The sequence below is a fragment of the Diabrotica undecimpunctata genome, chromosome 5 (genome assembly GCF_040954645.1).
Source record: "Diabrotica undecimpunctata isolate CICGRU chromosome 5, icDiaUnde3, whole genome shotgun sequence".
Classification (NCBI taxonomy): Eukaryota; Metazoa; Arthropoda; class Insecta; order Coleoptera; family Chrysomelidae; genus Diabrotica; species Diabrotica undecimpunctata.
The window spans coordinates 50,179,373-50,199,880 of NC_092807.1; the positions used below are offsets into that span (position 1 = coordinate 50,179,373).

At 34.1% G+C, this 20,508-nt stretch overlaps 1 protein-coding gene across 2 annotated transcripts in view; it reads right to left on the minus strand.

Moving 5' to 3' along the window:
* Positions 1-5,867: 5,867 nt before the first annotated feature.
* Ephrin (ephrin) overlaps positions 5,868-20,508 on the minus strand; it is a 259,839-nt gene continuing 245,198 nt past the window's right edge. For both annotated transcript variants that reach the window (XM_072531945.1, XM_072531943.1), the window contains exon 4: positions 5,868-9,722. In XM_072531945.1, coding sequence (XP_072388046.1) covers positions 9,346-9,722 — 377 coding nt within the window. In that variant the 3' untranslated portion in view covers positions 5,868-9,345. The remainder of the gene's footprint in view (positions 9,723-20,508) is intronic.

Sequence of the window (20,508 nt, forward strand, 5' to 3'; positions counted from 1 at the left end):
GAATAAATTACAAATGGTATAAATTAAAATTTCAAATTTTATGAACAAATTATAATTAATAAATGTATATATATAAAAAAAATTAGGAAAGACATATCCAACAACTCACCGTTAACAAATCTTATCCATTCCAAATTTTTATACAATTTTTTAAATCCGCTAATTAGATTAGACACATTTGTTTTACTTCGAGGATTGATAATTTATTATCTTAATTTAATAATATTTTTTACTTTTTTTTACAGTTATATATTATTTTCCAGTCGGTTCGATAGCAAAGCTGGCTGGTGTACTCACCTCGTTATGAGTAGTTTGTATTTGGTTTGAGCCATACTTTAGTCACAAATTATTCAAACATAGTAGCATAACACTTTACGTGGGGAAGAGATTTTGAATTGGAAATCACGAGTGGGTCGAGGCGGCCGATAAATAAATAGTACGATAAGAGATGAGGTTTTATAACTCGATGAATGTTTAACTCATTGATATCTACTGGAAAATATAAGACTATAGAAGATGTAGACATCTTTTTTCTTAAATTAACGTTGTCATTTCTATAAATTTTTATCGGTAAAGTGCACAAGTAATAACAAGCAGATCATAATTTAAACACTTTAGAACATTTTCTTAATTCTTTTGTTAGATTAATTTTTGTGTCCACTGCTGCATCCTTGTGTGCCTATTTTTTGACAACTTTTTAGCAATATTATTTTGTTTTTCTCATATTTCAAGCAATAAAAATTTATGTTAAGCGAGAGAGATTATGTGCATGAGTTATAATGGAATACAGTAAGTTTAATGTACCTAGATAATAAAGCCTTACGAGTCATCTTTTGAAAATAATAACACAGAATATATAAAAATGCCAGGTATATATGACAAACACATAATTCGAGTTCATAGACGCATTGGGCGTCCGTGAGGCTTTCTTCGCAGTCCAAGTTCTCTTTCAAAGATGAAGATGTAGAGACGTCATTTGCGACCTATGTGTGTGCTTCAAAATACTTTCGACTTGAATACAGCAGGGATGGATACTGTCTCCGATACTCTACAACGTATATTGAGAACTCGTAATGAACCTGGACCTAGCAGATGTAGACTAAGGAATACTCTTAAATGGCGAACGACTGAAGATATCATGCAGACGATCTTCGCGTATGGTCTAGAAGGACTGCAGACACTTATCACAAGAATAGCAGAGAAAACTGGAAGATTCGGTTTCGATTTTAATATTAAAAAGACTAAGTATATGGTTATCAGTAAAAACAAAATTACACCTGGACCTTTTCTTTTGTCTGACTATTAGTCAATCAACATCATTCATCAAAATGAAAAAGATTTCCAGTAGTTAAGATCTACAACACCCAACTAAGGTTCGCTTGCTGAGATTATATGTTTACTCCGTTATTTTGTACGGAGTGGAATCGTGGACCTTGGCTGAGGCATCCATCCAATGTGATAAAAGAAGAATGGCTATTACATTTTTACATGGAATAAACTAAGTCAGAATTCAATTAACTCAAAAATAATATTATCGAGAACTTTCAAAATATTATTCAGGACTAACAAGACGAAAACTATTAATTCATTAGAACTTAAAAATAGGGTAAACAATTTAAAACTAAGTTTATACATAATAATGATATAATTTTTATTGAACTCGAATGTAGTGATGTCATATTTTAAAAAAATTATACAAGCCAAGACAAAAACACTATAAAGATTGCATACCTATTAAAAATTCTATAAGGAAATCTGGTGAAATATTATTTACTAGTAAATTCGACATCAGTAATAAAAAACCCTCCCTTATCTCAAGTTTTACAACTTTCCAAATGTCGCTAAACGTCACAACATAAAATCTTTAGTAAAGAAGCTTCATAAAATTGCTGTTATATACGTCATAATAGCCGATTTTACAATACCTTCGTTAGGTCGCCATGAAATTATATCTAACCCTAAAATGTAACATTCTAGGTACCTCACCGATAACTGATTTTCGCCGTGGTTATAAAAATGTGGGATAAAATATATTAAAATCCATTTAATGTGGAATATGACCGATACTATCTTCAGAAATATGTAAAAATTATATGCCATAAATGCACGTGCCATAAGTTTACGAGTAAGAGAATTTACATACACTAATTATTTTAGATTAGATATATGAAGCTGACCCAATTAAAATTAATAGAAAATCTATTTTGGTAATTTTCCAAATTGAAATATGCCTTTAGAAATGATCTGGGAACAGTCGAAATCTAAAACTTTTAATAAATCTTTATTAAAATCGGACAGCAAATAAGCACACTAGAAGGAGCTAGGAGTGACAAAGATTACACGGAATAAACAAAAAATGTGAGATCATAAACGCTAATAAATTGTGTAATCTATAATATTTAACAAGGAGAAACCCGGGCAAATACCTTACTATGAATCTAAGAAAATGGTTTAGCTGCAGCTCATTAAAACTGCGGCTACTAAGGTTAAGATTGCGATGCTGATTTATTTTCAACCTCTGTTATGAGAAGGAACCTGAAGGACATACATTCCTGTACTTGTGATCTCCCCATTGCAATTCTGATGATTTAAAATATATTGGAGTTAGAGCATGGAGAAGAGTTCCAGAGACAGGGGCCAATGGAGGATTGTTATGAAGCAGGCTACGGCTCATAAGAAGCTGTTATGTCACTGATATTGATTCTTCTCTTATGATGCAAATCAAGCGTTTTAATTTCAGCTGTTTCATTATAGATGTTGGCCGTTTTATTATAGATGTTTCTGCAAAAGTTTCTAGTGTGTACGATGTATGCATTCGAATGTGGTGGTTGTATAAGAATTTGACTTAGCTATGATTAAAGGCTCTGAGGCTTCCGCAAATTCTTGATTCTTTTATTGCGTTCATTTTGTTCTCCTTAAGTTGGTGGCTACTACTGGATGTTTGTGAAAATAGTTGGTTTTAATTACTTGTTCTATTATATGCTCGTAGAAAGTCTGTTACTAGTTACTTTTACTCGTTCGTTTTTGCTCAACTTAAATTCTCATCGCTAACTATTTACTGTAAATCACTTCGAGAAAATTCGGAAACTAAATTGTATAAAATCTTGATGGAAGATAAAAATGGCATTGATAATATCAAGAGTTATGTCTTTTTAAATATATACATTTTCTAGCAAACATACTTGTAAATAATTCTAAACACATTATTAAAATATTCATATTTTAACCAGAGTTCTTGTTGAAAAACTAGATCAGTTTAACGATGCAGCATTTTCACGAAAACTCCTATATCCTCGTCAGTCCATGCGGGTTTCCCAGGAGATCTTAAAAAATTAGAGGATCCTGCGGCGTCAACTTATATGTCTGTTAAATACCTTAGGCAAGGTCTTTGAGATTCTTGTGAAGACAAGAATTGAAAGAGAGATAATGGAGAAAGGTGAAATATCCGAGCGCCAGTTCTAGAAAGAAAAATCTGGGTAGATACCATAAGCAAAATCAAGAGGGAGATATTCATATGTAAGAGCAGATGAATAGTAGCTTTCTTCCTCGATATAAAAAATGCTTTTAATAGTGCTGGTTGGAAAATTATTGTCAGACTACTTGACGACTTGAGAATATCTCTCTATTTGCAGAACTTGGTCAAGGACTACTTCACAGATAGATACATCAACATTGCGAGGAATACCTGTATGAACACCACGGCGGGATTGTCGCAGAGCTCCGTTCTGGGCCTGCATTGGAATGTTCTGTACAATGATATTTTGGAATCCGATCTGGGCGTTGGTGTACAGTCAATAGTATATGCGAATGACGTGGTGGTGCTGATGGAGCAGAATGAAAACTGGGAGGAAAAGAGGGATGATGCAGGGCAATTATGCTCTCAACAAAGTGAAGACGTGGATGGAAAACAGGGACCTCATGCTGACGGCCGAAAATACTGAAGCTAAGATCTTTTGCGAGCCAGAGACCATATAGCTTTTGTCCTAGGGGGAAAATGGATCTTAGTTGTCAAAAAGGTAAAGTACTTGGGGGTAGTTCTAGATACGAGGCGAACTTTGGATGAGTACGTTAAATACGTCGTTCGCAGGGCAGAGTACTCTGTATTCGAGTGCAGAATGTTCTACGAAGATAGAAACGAATTACACAGGGAGGTAGCTAGGGAAGTGCAAATACAGGTAGAAATGAGGGGAAAGCATGAAAATAAGGCAATGCTGGAGGCAGTAATTCGAATTGTTAGAAAGAAAAAAATATTAGAGAGGAATCTGCAGTAAAGATAAGAGAAATAAATAGAGAGAGAGAGAGAGAGAGAGAGAGAGAGAGAGAGAGAAACGAGAGAGAAAAGAGAGAGAGAGGAAGTGAAGACCGGCTATTCATGTGATGCATCGGTCTGGAGAGGACCTACCGCGTGAGTAGTACGGATAAGGAGGTTGGTAGACAGGGAGCTTTGAGTGTATATGTGAGTACGAATCCTCTGGGGAGACTACGTGCGGATGGGCCCTTCAACCCTGAATCCAATACATAGCAGGTCATCCTTAACGGGAAACGGCCTGTTAAGGTCTTTAGAAGATTTACCACCTCCTTCCGATAAAAAAGTCCCTGCGGCTACGTAATGATGTGCACAATTAACTTAATTATTGCGTCTTACCAAACTAGTGTTTTTCAACAGACTAGTTCGTTAAACTATGCGTCACCTGTTTTTTTCATGATGGAACTCTGTACAAAAGTGTTCACAAATTCATGCTGGTGATAAAAACAACGGGAGTTCATAAAAAAGTCGCGAGAATACGGTAAGAATATGGCAAGAATATTTTAATGTTAATTAATATCTCAATTATAATTTTCTGGACCTAACCTAGTTATTATTGCATTTAATTTTTTGACAATGAATACGTTAAGTTACTTATACACATTTGTTTTCAAGAAGAGTCGGTAACGTAAATCTTTGTATTGATGTGCGCTGTAACTTTCACATATCGTCGTACTTAATTATATGTTAATATGTGTTTACGAAGCATTCGAAGACATTTAAAATGAATGCGAACCGTGGTATTCCAACCTTGAAAGCAGTGAAGCTGAAAGTGAAATTCAGAACGAAAATGCACGAGACAATATTATAGAGAACGAGAATGCAAAATATTAATTAAAAATGAGAATACAGGAGACAATAAAGAAAACGAATATGCAGGAGAAAATATTTATGATGTATGTGGCTTAATCGAGCCAAAAAAGATAATAAAGGATCTTATGGGGTGAAATTACAGTCCAAAAAGAAACCTACTGTGTACAGTATGATATACAGCTCGGTATTCACGGCAACATATATGTGCATACTGTTTTTTAAGCTATATATGTCGAATTAACAAACTACTATAGCTGAACATCATTTCTATGACTATCAGTAGATGGTAACTTAAGAATTTCAATATTGCTGCTTTATGTACACTTCAGGACTGACGGCGATAATTTATCGTGTTGGTATTAAAACGTTATTAAAATCTTAAAAAAGCAAAAAGTATTTAATAACGTGTTCAAATTATATAGTATCTGTCTAGTTTAAATTGTCATAAATATTTAAAGACATGAAAACATTTTGGCATTAGTTATGTAAAATAGTTGTTGGTACTTTTGAAAACTTATATATAGAAGAAGTTTCTCAATTATTACAGGCCATCAAATAATACGTTTCCTTGAAATTGTACGACAAACAGTATCGGAAACAACGTCAATAACATTAAATGTATAATTTAGAAATCGTCAATGTTCTTAGAATTTTTTATTAGATGATTGTCACAGTTGTTTACTATTCACCCTCTTCAAAGCAACTTCCATTTATTCTGTATGAAGGAAAACAAAGTACAAAAACAGTATTTCTTATACGCTGTGTATATTTGAAATAAGACTATTGTGTAACAATATGGTTATTGGAAAAGCTAAATAATAACATTACGTCTACAGGGTTGTATCGAATATCACACTTTTTTGTAAAATGGTCACATAAATATTTTAGATTATAATAAATAAAATCGTTGCACGAATACACAACTACTAGACACGAAAGTTATTGATATAAAAATAATAGTAACGCTATATACAAATTAGATATATAAATTATGGTAGACGTAAACTCTGTCTCAAATATATTTCGTTCTTTGTAGATATTAAAATGTAGTGCCCAAGTCGCATATTGGGAATATATTAATGAATTCAGTCCAATTTAACAGCATCAAATTCTAACCTATCTGAGTAAGAATTATCAAATTTGTGAAAACTCACAGCACACTTACCAACCGGTCTACAATGGCAGGTTTAGAATGACCAAATACAACCTTCGCCTTCCTGCCGCCAATTATTAACCTTCGTCTATGAATGTTAAGACAATAAATTCGAATCGCCTAAAACCAACCACATCATAAAACCTCCAATATTTCCTATGGCCACAAATGCTCTCGATGCACATGATCACATGAAATCTACCAAAACAGATCAGTCACCACGAGCATGTGACGAGCTGGTAAATTGTAAAGAGTGATGCCAGCCTTACAGCAGCCATTCCGCTTCCAGATCGCTGGATGACAAAGGTGGGTCTGGTTTAGCAGTTAGGCGTTTGGCGTAGACTCGGCGACGAGAAGGCATTTTAAAGTACCTCGGGAACTATCGCCTGGAGTACGAAGAACGAATCCTGTACTAACGTCAGTCAGGCGGCGTCCTGGACTGAGATGTCTTTTGAAGATTCCAGACCCCCCTCTATGAAGACGAAAAAAAAAAAAATTGTAAAGAGTAGTTACCTATTTGTTCCAGCAGAAAATCTCCCACAAAACTGATGGACTATGACTACAAGTCGTAAGTAAAGAAAATTTATTAAGAAATTAGTATGAAAGAAGAACAAAATAAACCTCACAAATTACAGTAGGTATTAGATCTACAAGCACTTACATTCTGAGATATTGTTGATATTGTATGAAATACCGTAATAATTTATTTCAATTATAAATTATAATGGAAAATCTCAGTGGTTGGCTGTATAACACAGTTTAAAAAATTTATAATGAAGTAAAAATTAAAATTTTTAAAGAAATTATTCAAACAGATTAAAATTATCTTCCAAACGTTTTCGGTCCAGTCAGATCATCATCAGTGAAACCTAGAAGTAGTACCTCGTTAAAATGATTAATACAAAGGAGTAAAATTTTGACTTAGATAACATGAAAAACATATTGAATTTTAAAAAAGGGGTGACATGAGTTCGATGTTATAAGACATCACTTTAAGGGACCATAGTTATCCCTACTCGAAAAATAAACAACTTGGTCCAATGGTTGAAACCAGCCAACTGATCAGATCCGGAAGCAAAATTTATTACAAGAATTTTTAATCCTAGTGATATCCTATAACACCGACCTCGGATCACCACATTTTTAAAATTCAATATGTTTTTCATGTAATCTAACGGTCATTATACCTATATATGTAGCTAGCTAGTTTTAACTACTCTTAAGATGTAAGTATTTACCACATTTTTATTTTTACAGTCAAAATCGGACCTATTTGCATTAATCATTTTAACGTGGAAATGCTTACTTCTAGGTTTCACTGATGATGATCCGATTGGATTGAATACGTTTTGAAGATAATTTTAATCCGTTTAGATGTTTAGAACTTTTTATTTCATTGTAAGTTTTTTTAAATACTTGAAATTATTCTTTATATGCCGAAGTGATGTTTGGAAAAACATTTAAATAACGAAACAATAGTGGGTATGAATGAACGAATAGTACTTGACGGAGAACCAAACAAGATTTTTTTCGCTCATCTTCAAGCATGAAATTGAATTAACAAGTTAATTTCAATGCGTTTGCTGAATTTATTTTGAACGCAGTTTCATTTGGACTCTGGCTGGATTTATGCAGGCTTCACTTGAATGCTTGTTAAATTTACATCGTTACTTAATAAGAAACTGTAAATACGCAGCTATACTTTCAGGGCCGGCTTTTAACAGGACTGAGTTTACGTTTTCCGATAAATTAAGTTTAAAAATTCGTTTATTAGACCAGTCGTAATAAATATTTTTCGTAGATTGACAACAACCCTGACAAACTTTAGGCAGGAAATAAAAATACGTTGTAAAATATTAAAAGTACATTTTGGAAATGTAAAATTCCAATGACTAAAAATAATTTATCTTATAAATAATTAGTTACCAAATATATATACAGGGTTTTGCCTAAGGCATCTCGGACATATCACAGCTATCCAAAGAACTGGTTTTTATTTAAACGATCTTATTATCATTGTAACTATATATTGTTTATACAAAATGTTTTTCTTAAACTAATTTTAGATTTATATTTTCGTAAAAAGACAATTTGTCATCAACGTTTGAGTTATTTTGCAGACTTAAATTTTACTTCCATACTCTTCTTTTTCTTTTGCAATGAGTTGCCTTTTTTATTTGACACTTCGGATAGTAAATGGCAACGACAAAAAAAAATTAATATTAAAATCTTATTCTTGTTTCTATACTTTTTTTAGAAAAAGGCATTTTAAAACCTTGTTCTTTATTCTATACTTTTTTAAAAGAAGTTGAATTATTTTCTTTTATATACGTTAGTTCTCTATGTGTTATTCTTTCTTTGATTATAATCTTCCTATACAACATATTAGGAAGAAAATACAGTAAATTCTTACAGCGTTATTGATAACGACTGCCATTTATCAATAGAACTTAACAATTTCTCCCAAAAGAAATCAGAGGAAGCCACAACAATAACTCAATAAAAAAATAATAGAAATAAAGTATCTAAGTAAATATTATTTTCAATTTTATATGAATTTCTTCAAATTTTTAGTATTCGTATACTCTTTCAAATAATGCTTCTTATTGTCAACATTGTTGTTTAATGCTATTTGTTGGGATGTTACGTTATTAAATTCAAAAAATAAATGTTTTAGATTATAATTAAAAGGTACAAAACAATTTCGATCATTCTTAGGCCTACCAAGAGTATTTACATTTATTAAATATTTAGATTTTGCTTAGAAATCAATTCTTTAGAGCTGCAATAAGTACCCAGATTATCAACGGATTTCAAAAATTTGTTTCTATATAAATTAGGATAAATTTAGGTCATATCAAGACAGTCATAACCGTATAAAGCCACGGTTGGGAATAAGAACACATCAAGTCTGATAAATAGTATACTCAGAAATTGTACCCCATGTCCAACATGCGCGGGTTATTCTGACGTTTCATATACATACGGGAGGAAGGGTTGACAACAAATTTGTTATAAGGGGTACACTCAGATATGGTTTCCGAGTCCTTAGTACGGGGGGCGGTCAAAAATTTCATCGTAGCGCTAACGCTGCCAAACACGCGAGCACTATTAATTTGGCGGCGGTCGGAGCGCCGCCTCCGAGTGTCAATTCTTCACTTTTCACTACCTCGTTGGGATGCTTGTTGTAAGCCTTGGACTTCTTGGTGGTGGTGGATGACGGCGCCGTAGTAGATGTCGTCCAAGTTGTAGAGGACGTCGTGGTTCGTGGCGATGGTACGGACCACCACGACGGCTTTGCCGTTACCGGCGGTGGCGGAACCGTAGCGGGAGTCGGAGGTGGGCCCCAGACTTTGAACACGATCTTCATGTTGTGAGTTGTACATCGACCACCTATCCTCCTATGAGGGTCGTCGCTTGTAGAGGTTGAGATGAAGTAGTAATCATGACCTAGAAAATAATAATTTTAAATATTTAGTAACTCACAAAATACTAATTACTTAAATAATATTAAACTTTTTTTAGGTACATTTAACAAACACAACATGAGTATTAAGTTTTTTAATTAGACATCTGTTTAATTAAAAAAACATGTTTAACCGTGGGCAAATTAATCGTACCATTTATTGCTAGAATATTATGAATGCTTTTCTTATTTAATATAGAAATATGGTAGATATTCTGGCCTGTTTTGCTATTGAGCATATCTTTAAGTCATCACAAAAATGGACGTAAATAGAGTTCGCCAAGTATAATAATAAAAGTTCGTTACTTGATTATTTTTCTTTGAAACTGGAAAATATCAACTATTGCAGGTACTCATGAAACAATAATTTTCTTCTTCTTGTTAATTACTCGTTATATAATTACTAGTTGTATTGTTTTATATCAATTTGTAAACTTTGTATTACTAAGCTTTTAAGATACATTAAGTCTAACTTTCTACATTGAGATGTATGGATATTGTAAGATTCAAATACATACTACCAAATCTCGACCCATTCTTGTACCTATTTTTAGTGCTTATTTGTCTTTTACGCCCAAAATATTTAAAACTGTACACTTGTTGAATAAATGCTGTCAAATTTTTATGTCAAGTTTTATGTAAAAAAAGTAAAGGAGTAAAATAATATATAGGTATAATTTTTAAGGTTAAAAAATCCATTAATATTCGCTATCTAGCGAACAGACATTTTAGAGTTAAACAAGAAGATGCATACACTGATCTCAAGGATATTGAAGCAGGTGTTCCACAAGGGAGTGTATTGGGTCTAGTCCTATACCTAATATACACGTGTGATATACCTGAACTAGAAGACGACACCATAGCTACCTTCGCAGATGACACTGCTGTCTTAGCGGTAAGTAACACCGTCGAAGAAGCTACAGAAAAACTACAAAATTCAATAAATAAAATCCATGAATGGATCAAAAAATGGAAAATTAAGCTGAATGAGAATAAATCAGTCCATATAAATTTTACCAATAAAAGAATTAATAATATTCCAATTAGAATAAATGATGTCCAAGTGCCTATTGCAACATCAGCAAAGTACTTGGGGATCACTCTTGATGCGAAACTTCGCTGGAAAGCTCACGTGAAGAAGAAAAGAGAAGAACTAGGCATCCGCTACAAGAAAATGTATTGGTTAATGGGAAGACATTCCTCTCTATCCATAAATAATTAACTCCTAATCTATAAACAAATACTGAGACCAGTATGGACCTATGGCTGCCAACTCTGGGGCTGTGCCAAGCCTAGTAACATCAAAGTAATCCAGATATTCCAGAATAAAGTGCTGAGGAACATCGTAGATGCGCCCTGGTACGTTAGGAACAACGACCTTCACCGGGACCTCAAGATGGGAGACGTCAATCAGATAATCAAGAAATTTGCAGGGAGCCATGAACAACGACTCCATCATCATGTAAACGTCGAGGCTATCCAGCTCCTCGACAATACGAACCTAGAGAGAAAGCTCAAATGAACAAAGCCTTTTGAACTGGTATAATGAGTGAGTGAAAAGCAGAGTAAAGTGTTGTGCAAGTATGCATGCTAAATTTAATGCTAGTTATTAGAAATAATAGGAAAGATACTACTGAGTAGACACCTAATTTTAAGATTTCATTAGTAATTTAAGTTAGAAACAAATTGATAATTGGTCTTACTGACCAGATTTTAATGTAAGTACACTTCTGTGTCTTTAGTAAAAAAAAAAAAAAATATTCGCTGATCACATTGTAATGTCACACTTATTAAAAATATTTTTAAAGATTATACATGCAAGACTATTCAAAAAGTGATTGAGACTATTAAAAAAGTGATTCAACGAGTAATACAGCTGGACTTTCGGAACAGTGGAAGCTCTGTATAGTTTCACACCTCTTGCCCAAAAATGTCGAGACTAACAAAAAAATCTTTTCGTTGCGTTTATAGACTATGAGAAAGCTTTTGACAAAGTTAAACATAACATTCTCATGGAACGTCTAAAGAGAAAAGGACTCGATAAAAATGGCATTAATATAGTGAGAAACCTCTATTGGAACCAACAGGCTGTGGTAACATTAGATCGAAATAGCACGGATGCGCAACAGATAAGTATAGGAGTGAGACAGGGCTGTGTACATTCACCATTACTATTTAATATATATTCCGAAGAGTTATTTACGCAAGTACTTGAAAACTGTACAGAAGGGATCAAGATAAATGGTGAAAATATAAATAACATACGTTATGCTGACGATACAGTCATTATCGCTGAAAGTGAGACAGACCAGAAGACGTTACTGAACACAATTTGTGATACTGGAGAATAGTCTGGTTTAACAATAAACATAAGGAAAACAAAAACCGTGGTTATCAGTAAGAGGGGCAAAGTCATTACAAGGATCCAGATAAAAAATGAAGATATTGATCAAGTGGACAAAATGAAATCCTTAAGAGTCTGGATTACGGAAGATCTGAAACCGAAATCAGAAATTCGCTCAAGAATAGAGGAATAAAAAGCAGCCTTTTTGAAGATGAGGAAATTTCTGAGTAACCAAAGGCTCAATCTGCAAATCCGATATCGGATGGTAAAATGTTATATCCACTCTATTCGTATTTATGGTGTCGAAGCCTGGATTGTTAATGTTGACTTAATGAGAAAACTGGAAGCTTTTCAGATGTGGCTTTTTAGGAGAATTTTTAAGATACCATGGACCGATCATATTACGAACGAAATGGTGTGGCACAGAATGGGAAGAGACAGAGCTTTTGACCACCATTAAAAAGCGAAAGACAGCATATTTGAGGCACATACTTAGAAATGATAAGTACGAGTTGTTGCAGCTGATGAAGGGTAAAGTCGAAGGAAAAAGGGGTCCTGGTAGACGACAAATATCCTGACATTTGCAACTGGACCGGGTTAAGCACACATACGCTCCTTTTCATTAGTGGAGATGGCACTAGAAGAAGAAGATGATGAAATTGTTCGATTTCCTATAATTTGTACAACCTAATGTACACGTTGAACAAGATGCATGATGCATGCATCTTGTTCAACATCGTACTCGAGAAAATACTGAGGGACACAACAGTCAATACACGAGGAACAATCATTAATTAAGCGTGCAAATACTAGCATTTGCAGATGATGTTGACATAATCGCAAGATCAAGAAGAGAAATGATAGAGGCATACAACCAAATAGAACGAGCTGCACAAAATAGTGGTCTTAAAATCAATCAGACCAAAACAAAATATATGCAGGTAAGTAAAAACGCAGAAAGAAGGCAGCCACAAAATATAACAATAGGAGAATACAACATAGAGGGGGTAAAAAACTTTATATACTTGGGATCCCTAGTCACGTCTGATAATAACGTTACGGAGGAAGTGAAGAGGCGAATATTTATTGCAAATAAATGTTACCATGGCTTAATTAGACACCTAAGATCAGATAACGTCGCAAGAAAGACAAAATGCCAAATATATAAAACCCTACTCACATATGGCTCAGAAACCTGGACACTCACTAAAAGAGAGGAAACGTTGTTAGCCACCTTCGAAAGAAAAATCTTGCGACACATATATAAGGGCACAAAAGAAAACGGAATATGGCGAAGACGATACAACTCTGAACTATACAAAATATACCAGGATCTGGATATTATAACATTCATTAAAATAGGACGGCTGCGTTGGATAGGACATGTAGAAAGAATGGAAGAAGGCGAAATACCAAACAAAATATTCAAACAGATGCCAGTAGGAAAAAGAACAAGAGGAAGACCGAAACTGAGATACTTAGAACAAATAGAAAATGATATAACAACCTTAAAAATAAAAAACTGGAGAAAAAAAGCAGAAACAGATCAGAATGGAGAAGAATCCTGAAACAGGCCAAGACCCAAAAAGGGTTGTCGAGCCAGTGATGATGATGATAATGTACACGTTTTCTCAAAGTTTATTAAAATAGAAAACTTAACTTATGACAAATTTCGTAATGAGCAGAAATATAACTACTATTGACAATAATGTCATACAACAAACAGACACGTACAAAAGAATATAGTCCAGTCGTCACAGAGATTTTGACCTCTAAAAATCATAAGAACAAGTTGAATATTGCTAAGAATGTAAATGTTGAGACCCCAAAAGAAAGGAAAACAAGTTTACCACTCCTACACTCCGGTTTCACCCCAAACCCCCCCTCTAGCTGAGAAAAAGAAAAAATCGATTTACCATCCATACCATAATGACTGTGGCCATCTTCTAACGCCGAGACAATTCTTGTCGTCAAAACCTATGCTCATTGCAATACACTGACAGTGGCAACACTACACAAACAGTAATTTTTAATTGACGTTTAAACCACAAAAACAAAAATTATGCTGATAATGGTTATTACGAATTAGGTTAAGGGGTCCGTTTTACCTCAAACACTTATAGAAACAGCAACAACAATTTTTTTCAAGCAATCCTTTAGTAAATTATGTTACAACTGAAAATAGTTAAAAAAGAATAATAATTTCTAAAATAAATTCAAATTATGGGGTGACCGTAATTTTATGCCAGGCAGTATATATATATATATATATATATATATATATATATATATATATATATATATATAAAAAAGTTGAATTTTTGCGCAGGTTATTATAGGAGATCATATTATATATATTTAGAGATTCTACAGTATTCACTGCCTTCCCTCACTCAACCGTTTCCATCCCTCTCTGTTGTCCCATTCTCCATCGTTTAGGCCTCTCTTACTCATGGCGACGTCTACTTCGTTCCTCCAGGATTTTCGGGGTCGTCCTCTTTTCCTCCTTCCTATGGGGCTCCATTCGGTTATTATCTTTATCCATCTGCTGTCGCTATTTATTCTTACATGTCCATACCACTTTAGTCTTTTTTGTTCTATATATGTTAGTATGTCTGTTTCTATTGATGTTCTTTGCTTTATTTCGTCATTACTTCTCCTATCCATTCTTGTTACTCTGCAGCATCTTCGCAGGCATTCTATCTCTGTTGCTACTATCTTACTACTGTTTTTTCTATTTATGATCCAATTTTCAGCCCCATAATTATGTCATAATACTTCGCACTAATGTTTTATAAATCTGTGTTTTTGTCTTTATCTTTAGGTGTCTATCCCACCATATTTTAGTTAGAGTTAGGTTGTCGGATTGCTGTTCTAGTTTGTCCTAATCTTTGTGTAATTTCTTCCTTTGTTGTTGCCTTTTTCGTGATTATAAACCCCAAGTATTTGAATTTATCCTTTCCTTTGATTGTTACGTTGTCATCAATCTTGTAGATAGGTACTCTGTTTTCGCGAGGTTAATATCTAGGCCAGCCTTCTGGCCATAAGTTATATTAACTTATTCTTATATAACTCTGCCTGGATTGGTATGGGGTGAATTGAGTAGCTCTATAACCGATGCAGCCGGTCTCAAGCCCGGATAAAAAAGGAGGGATAGAGGAGTAACACCTCTAAAAAAACCAGGGTTCAGCTGACCCGGCTGATAGCACCCTGTGAGGGTCCCTGCCTGGGGTACAGGTGAAAACCGGTCAACGGTCTCGAGAGCAGAGGATGGCTGAAAAAGTCACAATGGTCGAGAGGGCGGAAGAACTCAAAGAAAGGAAAAGGTCCTCCAAACGGGGGTTGTGGCGTTAGGAATTACCAACCTAACACACAGAAAAACATAAGGGTAAGAAGCCAAATACTGAAACATATCCCCGGGTGGAAATCCACACCTCTGATAGAGGCAGTCCCATCGGATATAGGGGGGGGGGGGGAGGAGATTATTGGTCCTATATTTGTAGATGGTATTAAGCATGCTAATAGACGATGTTCTTCCTCAGTTGGCTAACTTATATCCCAATCCAATAGATCGACCCTACCGCATGAAACTGTCTGGTTCCAGCAGGACGGTGCAACACCCCATTATGCTTTAATGATGAGAAATTACTTGAATGAAATCTTCAATAAATGGATTGGACGAACGGGTACTATTGAGTGGCCAGCTAGGTCGCCAGATATTACGCCTTTGGATTTTTTTCTGTGTAGTTATCTCAAGAACAAAGTATATGCAACACAACCAACTAGCATTGAAGACCTCAAAGAAAGGATAACTACAGAAATACGGAATATTTCACCTCAAACTTTAAACAAAGTTCGGGACGAGTTTTATAGGAGACTGTGTTATTGCCAACAACAAGGTGGAGAACATTTTGAGCATTTATTTTAATGTAATCCAATCAATTACCTCGGGTATTCTATGATTTAATTGTCTTGAAGAAAATTATACTTAATTTCAAAATTTCACCTTGTATTATTCATTATAGACCCTACATGATATAGTTCGTTGAGATCAGGTTGTTAAGGAGCTTTTAAAAACATAAAAATATAAAGGATGTTTCTGTTAAAATACAGATTATGGACTATTATGGAGATTATGGACTAGGCCAGACTTGCGTGGAATCACACTGTACATTCAAATTTATGTTTAAAAAGCGCACATTTAAATTTAAAAGTTAAGGTATCTCAACGTTTTTTATTATTTTTTAGAATAAGGACACAAACAATTTTATTCCATAAGTGGTTTCTACACTGTATCTATAGCGTCTTTGTAAACGTGCTTATTAATCAACATTTAATTATACTGTAATGTTAATAATGTACAGTATTTACTATATTCAAAGATAACAATTAAAAAATCTACTTTTTATTATTAACCTTAAAACTTTTTTGTTACAAAAGCAAAAGAACTTAATAAAGAGTTTCTAAAATTACATACTTTTTCCGTACCGCTTTGATCCAAAGATACATTATAATTAAAACTAATTCCTATGTTTAATACATTAAATATTCATTATATTATATTGACTTTCTGCATTTTCAATGGAAAAAAATTGTAAGCTCTTTTGTAGGCCACATTTAAAAAATTCATCGGTCAAGCAGTGACAATATTGATTTATCCATCCCCTTCCTAGCTAGTGAATGACTTTTTGTAATAGAGGCCATAAATATAAATCAGTTCTTTATCTCGATACCCTTCGCATATTATTTATAATTTTATTCTTGTAAAATTACTAATTGTATAAAATGCGGAAAACACTCACTAACAGAATACACAATAAAAACAAAATATAGAATAAAACTATTACATAAAAATCTTCCATAACAATCCAAACATAACAAGAAATGTTTTGATTTTTAATTATGTAAAGTAAACCATAAAAAGAAACTAAGTAAACCATTTTCTCTATCTATAATAATTTTACTTACGTACTTTTTATGTTATACATAGTAGTATATTAATATAAAGTAATCGTAGTATCCTATATGGCAGGACTTACCAAACTTATTTGTACTGTGGTGCCCTTGGGACATTTTTGGACAGGCCCCAAATATACTTAGCAATTTTAGTACTCGCCTAGTAGCAGCTTATCAGAAAAACACTATTTGGACATTTATAATTTCTATTAGAAAATAAGAACAAAATCAAAACATATGCATAAAAATAAAAAGAGATATTTATCCAACTGGCTAATGAGAGCATGTGCTTGCATTTCTGAGCATAGCTTCTGAAACCGGGGCTCCAATTTGGAAACCGCCACTTTCATTTCTTTCTCACGTCTATTTTTGACCTGTACTTGTTCTTTATTATTGTAACTACAGAAAAGGCTGTTTCGAATAAATAAGAAGTCGCAAATGATAATAATGCCTGTTGCAGTGCTGATGGCACGATATTCATCAGTCATCAACAGTTTGTCCTTGTCGTATTGTAGCTTTAGGCTAAAAAAAGTACGTATGACATATAAAACAAAATGCTGTTTTGTACTGGCCTTTTGACAAAAAAAATCTTTTTAATATTTACAACAAATTAAAAGGTGTAAGGTAAAATAGGTCGATGTAGATATTCCACAAAATACATTGACCAGATGGTTGGATTAGATTCGGTTAGATAGAAAGTTGAAAAATATTAAGATACGTAAAGTTTATTATGATAGAACGATACCTGAATCAATTAATTAGGTAAGGTAAGTCCCTATCGTTTGTATGTATCAGTATTATAAACGATATTTATAAAACAACCAAAATGTCAAAGTTGGTAGCAACATTGTGTATCAATTAATTGGGTAAGGTAAGTCCCTATCGTTTGTAGGTATTAATATTATAAACGATATTTATAATACATCCAAAATGTCAATGTTGGTAGCAGCTGTCACTGTGACAGCGGCTACCAACTACTGCTAGCTCTTATAGGTCAGGACAATCATGTTTTTTTTGTGGTGGGCCAATACATCGAAGGAAAAACTGTTCTGCCCGGGAATCTATCTGCAAATTCTGTAATAAAAAGTGGCACTTTGCAAAGGTGTACTGCTCCAAGAGCACTAGTGCACCTGGCGATGTTTTTGAAGGCTACGATAACTTCACAACCTGCATTATTGCTGCTATTCCTGCTTTATTGAAGAAAGCTATAGTGCCTGAATTTATAAAAGATCTTCGTGCTGATGCCCTTATAGATACTGGTAGCTCTGTCAGTTTTATTAACAACTACTTCGCTAATCTGTCCAAACTCCCTAGGAAGCCATGTACATGGACTATTTCTATTTCCGTGGCCGTTTCTATTATCGCATACCTCTCAAGGTAAAGGTGTGACTACTCAAAATATTAAGAATGGTGACCACTCCTATTATTAATTTACTTATAGTTAAAAATCTCTGTGCTGATATGATTATTATATTTAAGTATGTAGTGTAGTTGAAGCCTCAGTTCTTGTAGTTCCTCTGTTTTATAACCCGACTTTAAATTGTAAACCTATTGCAGTAAGATCAGGCAAGCACAGTGATGAAGATCAGATTTTTATCAAAAATGAGGTGAAAAAGCTTTTAAATGATGGCAATATTGAAGAAAGTCAATCCCTTTGGAGAGCGCAAGTCCTTAAGACTTGTTTACACGAGTAGAGTTGTGAGGAGAGTAGAGTAGCGAGTAGAGTCGACTCTACTCGCTAGTCTACCAAAAATGGCTTGATACCGTTCACACGAGGAGAGTTACAAGTATAGTACCTATGCTAGTATACTGTGAAGTAGGTGTTTGTTTAGTACAAAATGAATTCAAGAAAAAGAAAATTGATTCAAAATTGTTTAGCTACTGTTGCAAATGCATTTGTAACTGAGGTCGCTTTGTAACAAAGAAAAGAGTGGATGAGAGAGTGGCTTAAAAGAAGGAATACACACGGGGCCTCAGTTCTTTTATCTTGATAAGAATACATTTTTTATTTCTTATTGTATTTTTTATTAACAAGTAATAAAAACCTGTAACTTGCCCGTGAGCCTTCAGTTTTCTTGTTTCTTTTTGCACCTTTCATGATTGCTTCCATAGGAGTGAACCATTTCACGTTCGGAACGTATACATCGGCTGAACCTGAACCCCATTTTTTTGATTTTTGTATTTTTAAACACTCTTGATTATAAGTGCACCTTATATCCTTAATTTTTTGCTTGAGCTCGTTTACTCCAAAGCCCCCTTTTGCCATTCTTTCGACGATTTCATCCTCCGCAGCTTACCTCATACTTTTATTTCTGTAGTGTACACTACCTAAATTCCATAAACACTGGTATTCGCCATACATCTCTACAAGTTTTAAAGGGAAAGTGAAATGAAGTTCATCTTCGGTGAACTTCATTTTCACTATTTACACAAAACACAACTCCAGACGGAATGACAGCGTCCCTATGCACTCTCCTACCTACTCTACTCTACCAGAATTGACCGCGTTCCATGGGTAGAGTGCGCAGGCAAGTGGATATTTTGGCGGTGGTGGTGGTAGTAGAGTAGAGTTACTTTGCCACATGTTGCTAGTCACTCTACTCTACCACGTACTATGCACTCTACTTGCTACTCTACTGCGCTGATCGTTTTTACGGGTAGAGTTACTCTACTCTACCAAGTACTTGCATCATTACTCTACTCGTGTAAACGGGTCTTTATCACTAAAAATGAAACTCACAAGAAGCGCCTTGTCATTGATTACTCTCAAACAATTAATCGATTCACTCAACTTAATGCCTATCCACTACCAAATATCGAGGAAACGGTGTCTGTGGTAAGACAAAGGTAGAACATGACAAAAATCTTGAGAACTTTCTGAAAGCCACAGACAAATATGGCTCGACTCTAATCAAAACAAAGAGCAAATCCAATCAAACAGTAATCAACTTACTTGGTTATACTATAGGACCAAACCATGCCATAAAGCCTGATGCTAGCAGACTACAACTCTTATTAAAAATGCCGATGCCGAAATTCGATGTAAATTCCGGAAAGAACATTACCCACTCTTCGTATGCAAAAGTTTTCAAGACCTTATAATTGTAAATGAATGAGATATTAACTTCAGAGTATAAACTTATAAAGTTTGTCCCTAACTGTCAAAATTTTTGAAAAAAGATGAATAACTCAAAAAATATGAAGTTTTGACCTATGGTACTTCATACAAATTTTATCTAAAATATAATGCAGAATCTAAAGTCGTAAAGCTCGTAGTGAAACACCCTGTATATAAAGTATAATAACTTTAACCATTAGCAAGATATTAAAACAAATCCAGTAAATATTTAACGATCAGCCATATACTGCTGAAATAAATATCGTTCCAAAAATATCGCATACTTTATGTAATTATCAATTAAACAGTTACTACTTTGCACTTCATTCTCGATGCAGTTTCCGAGGAATAA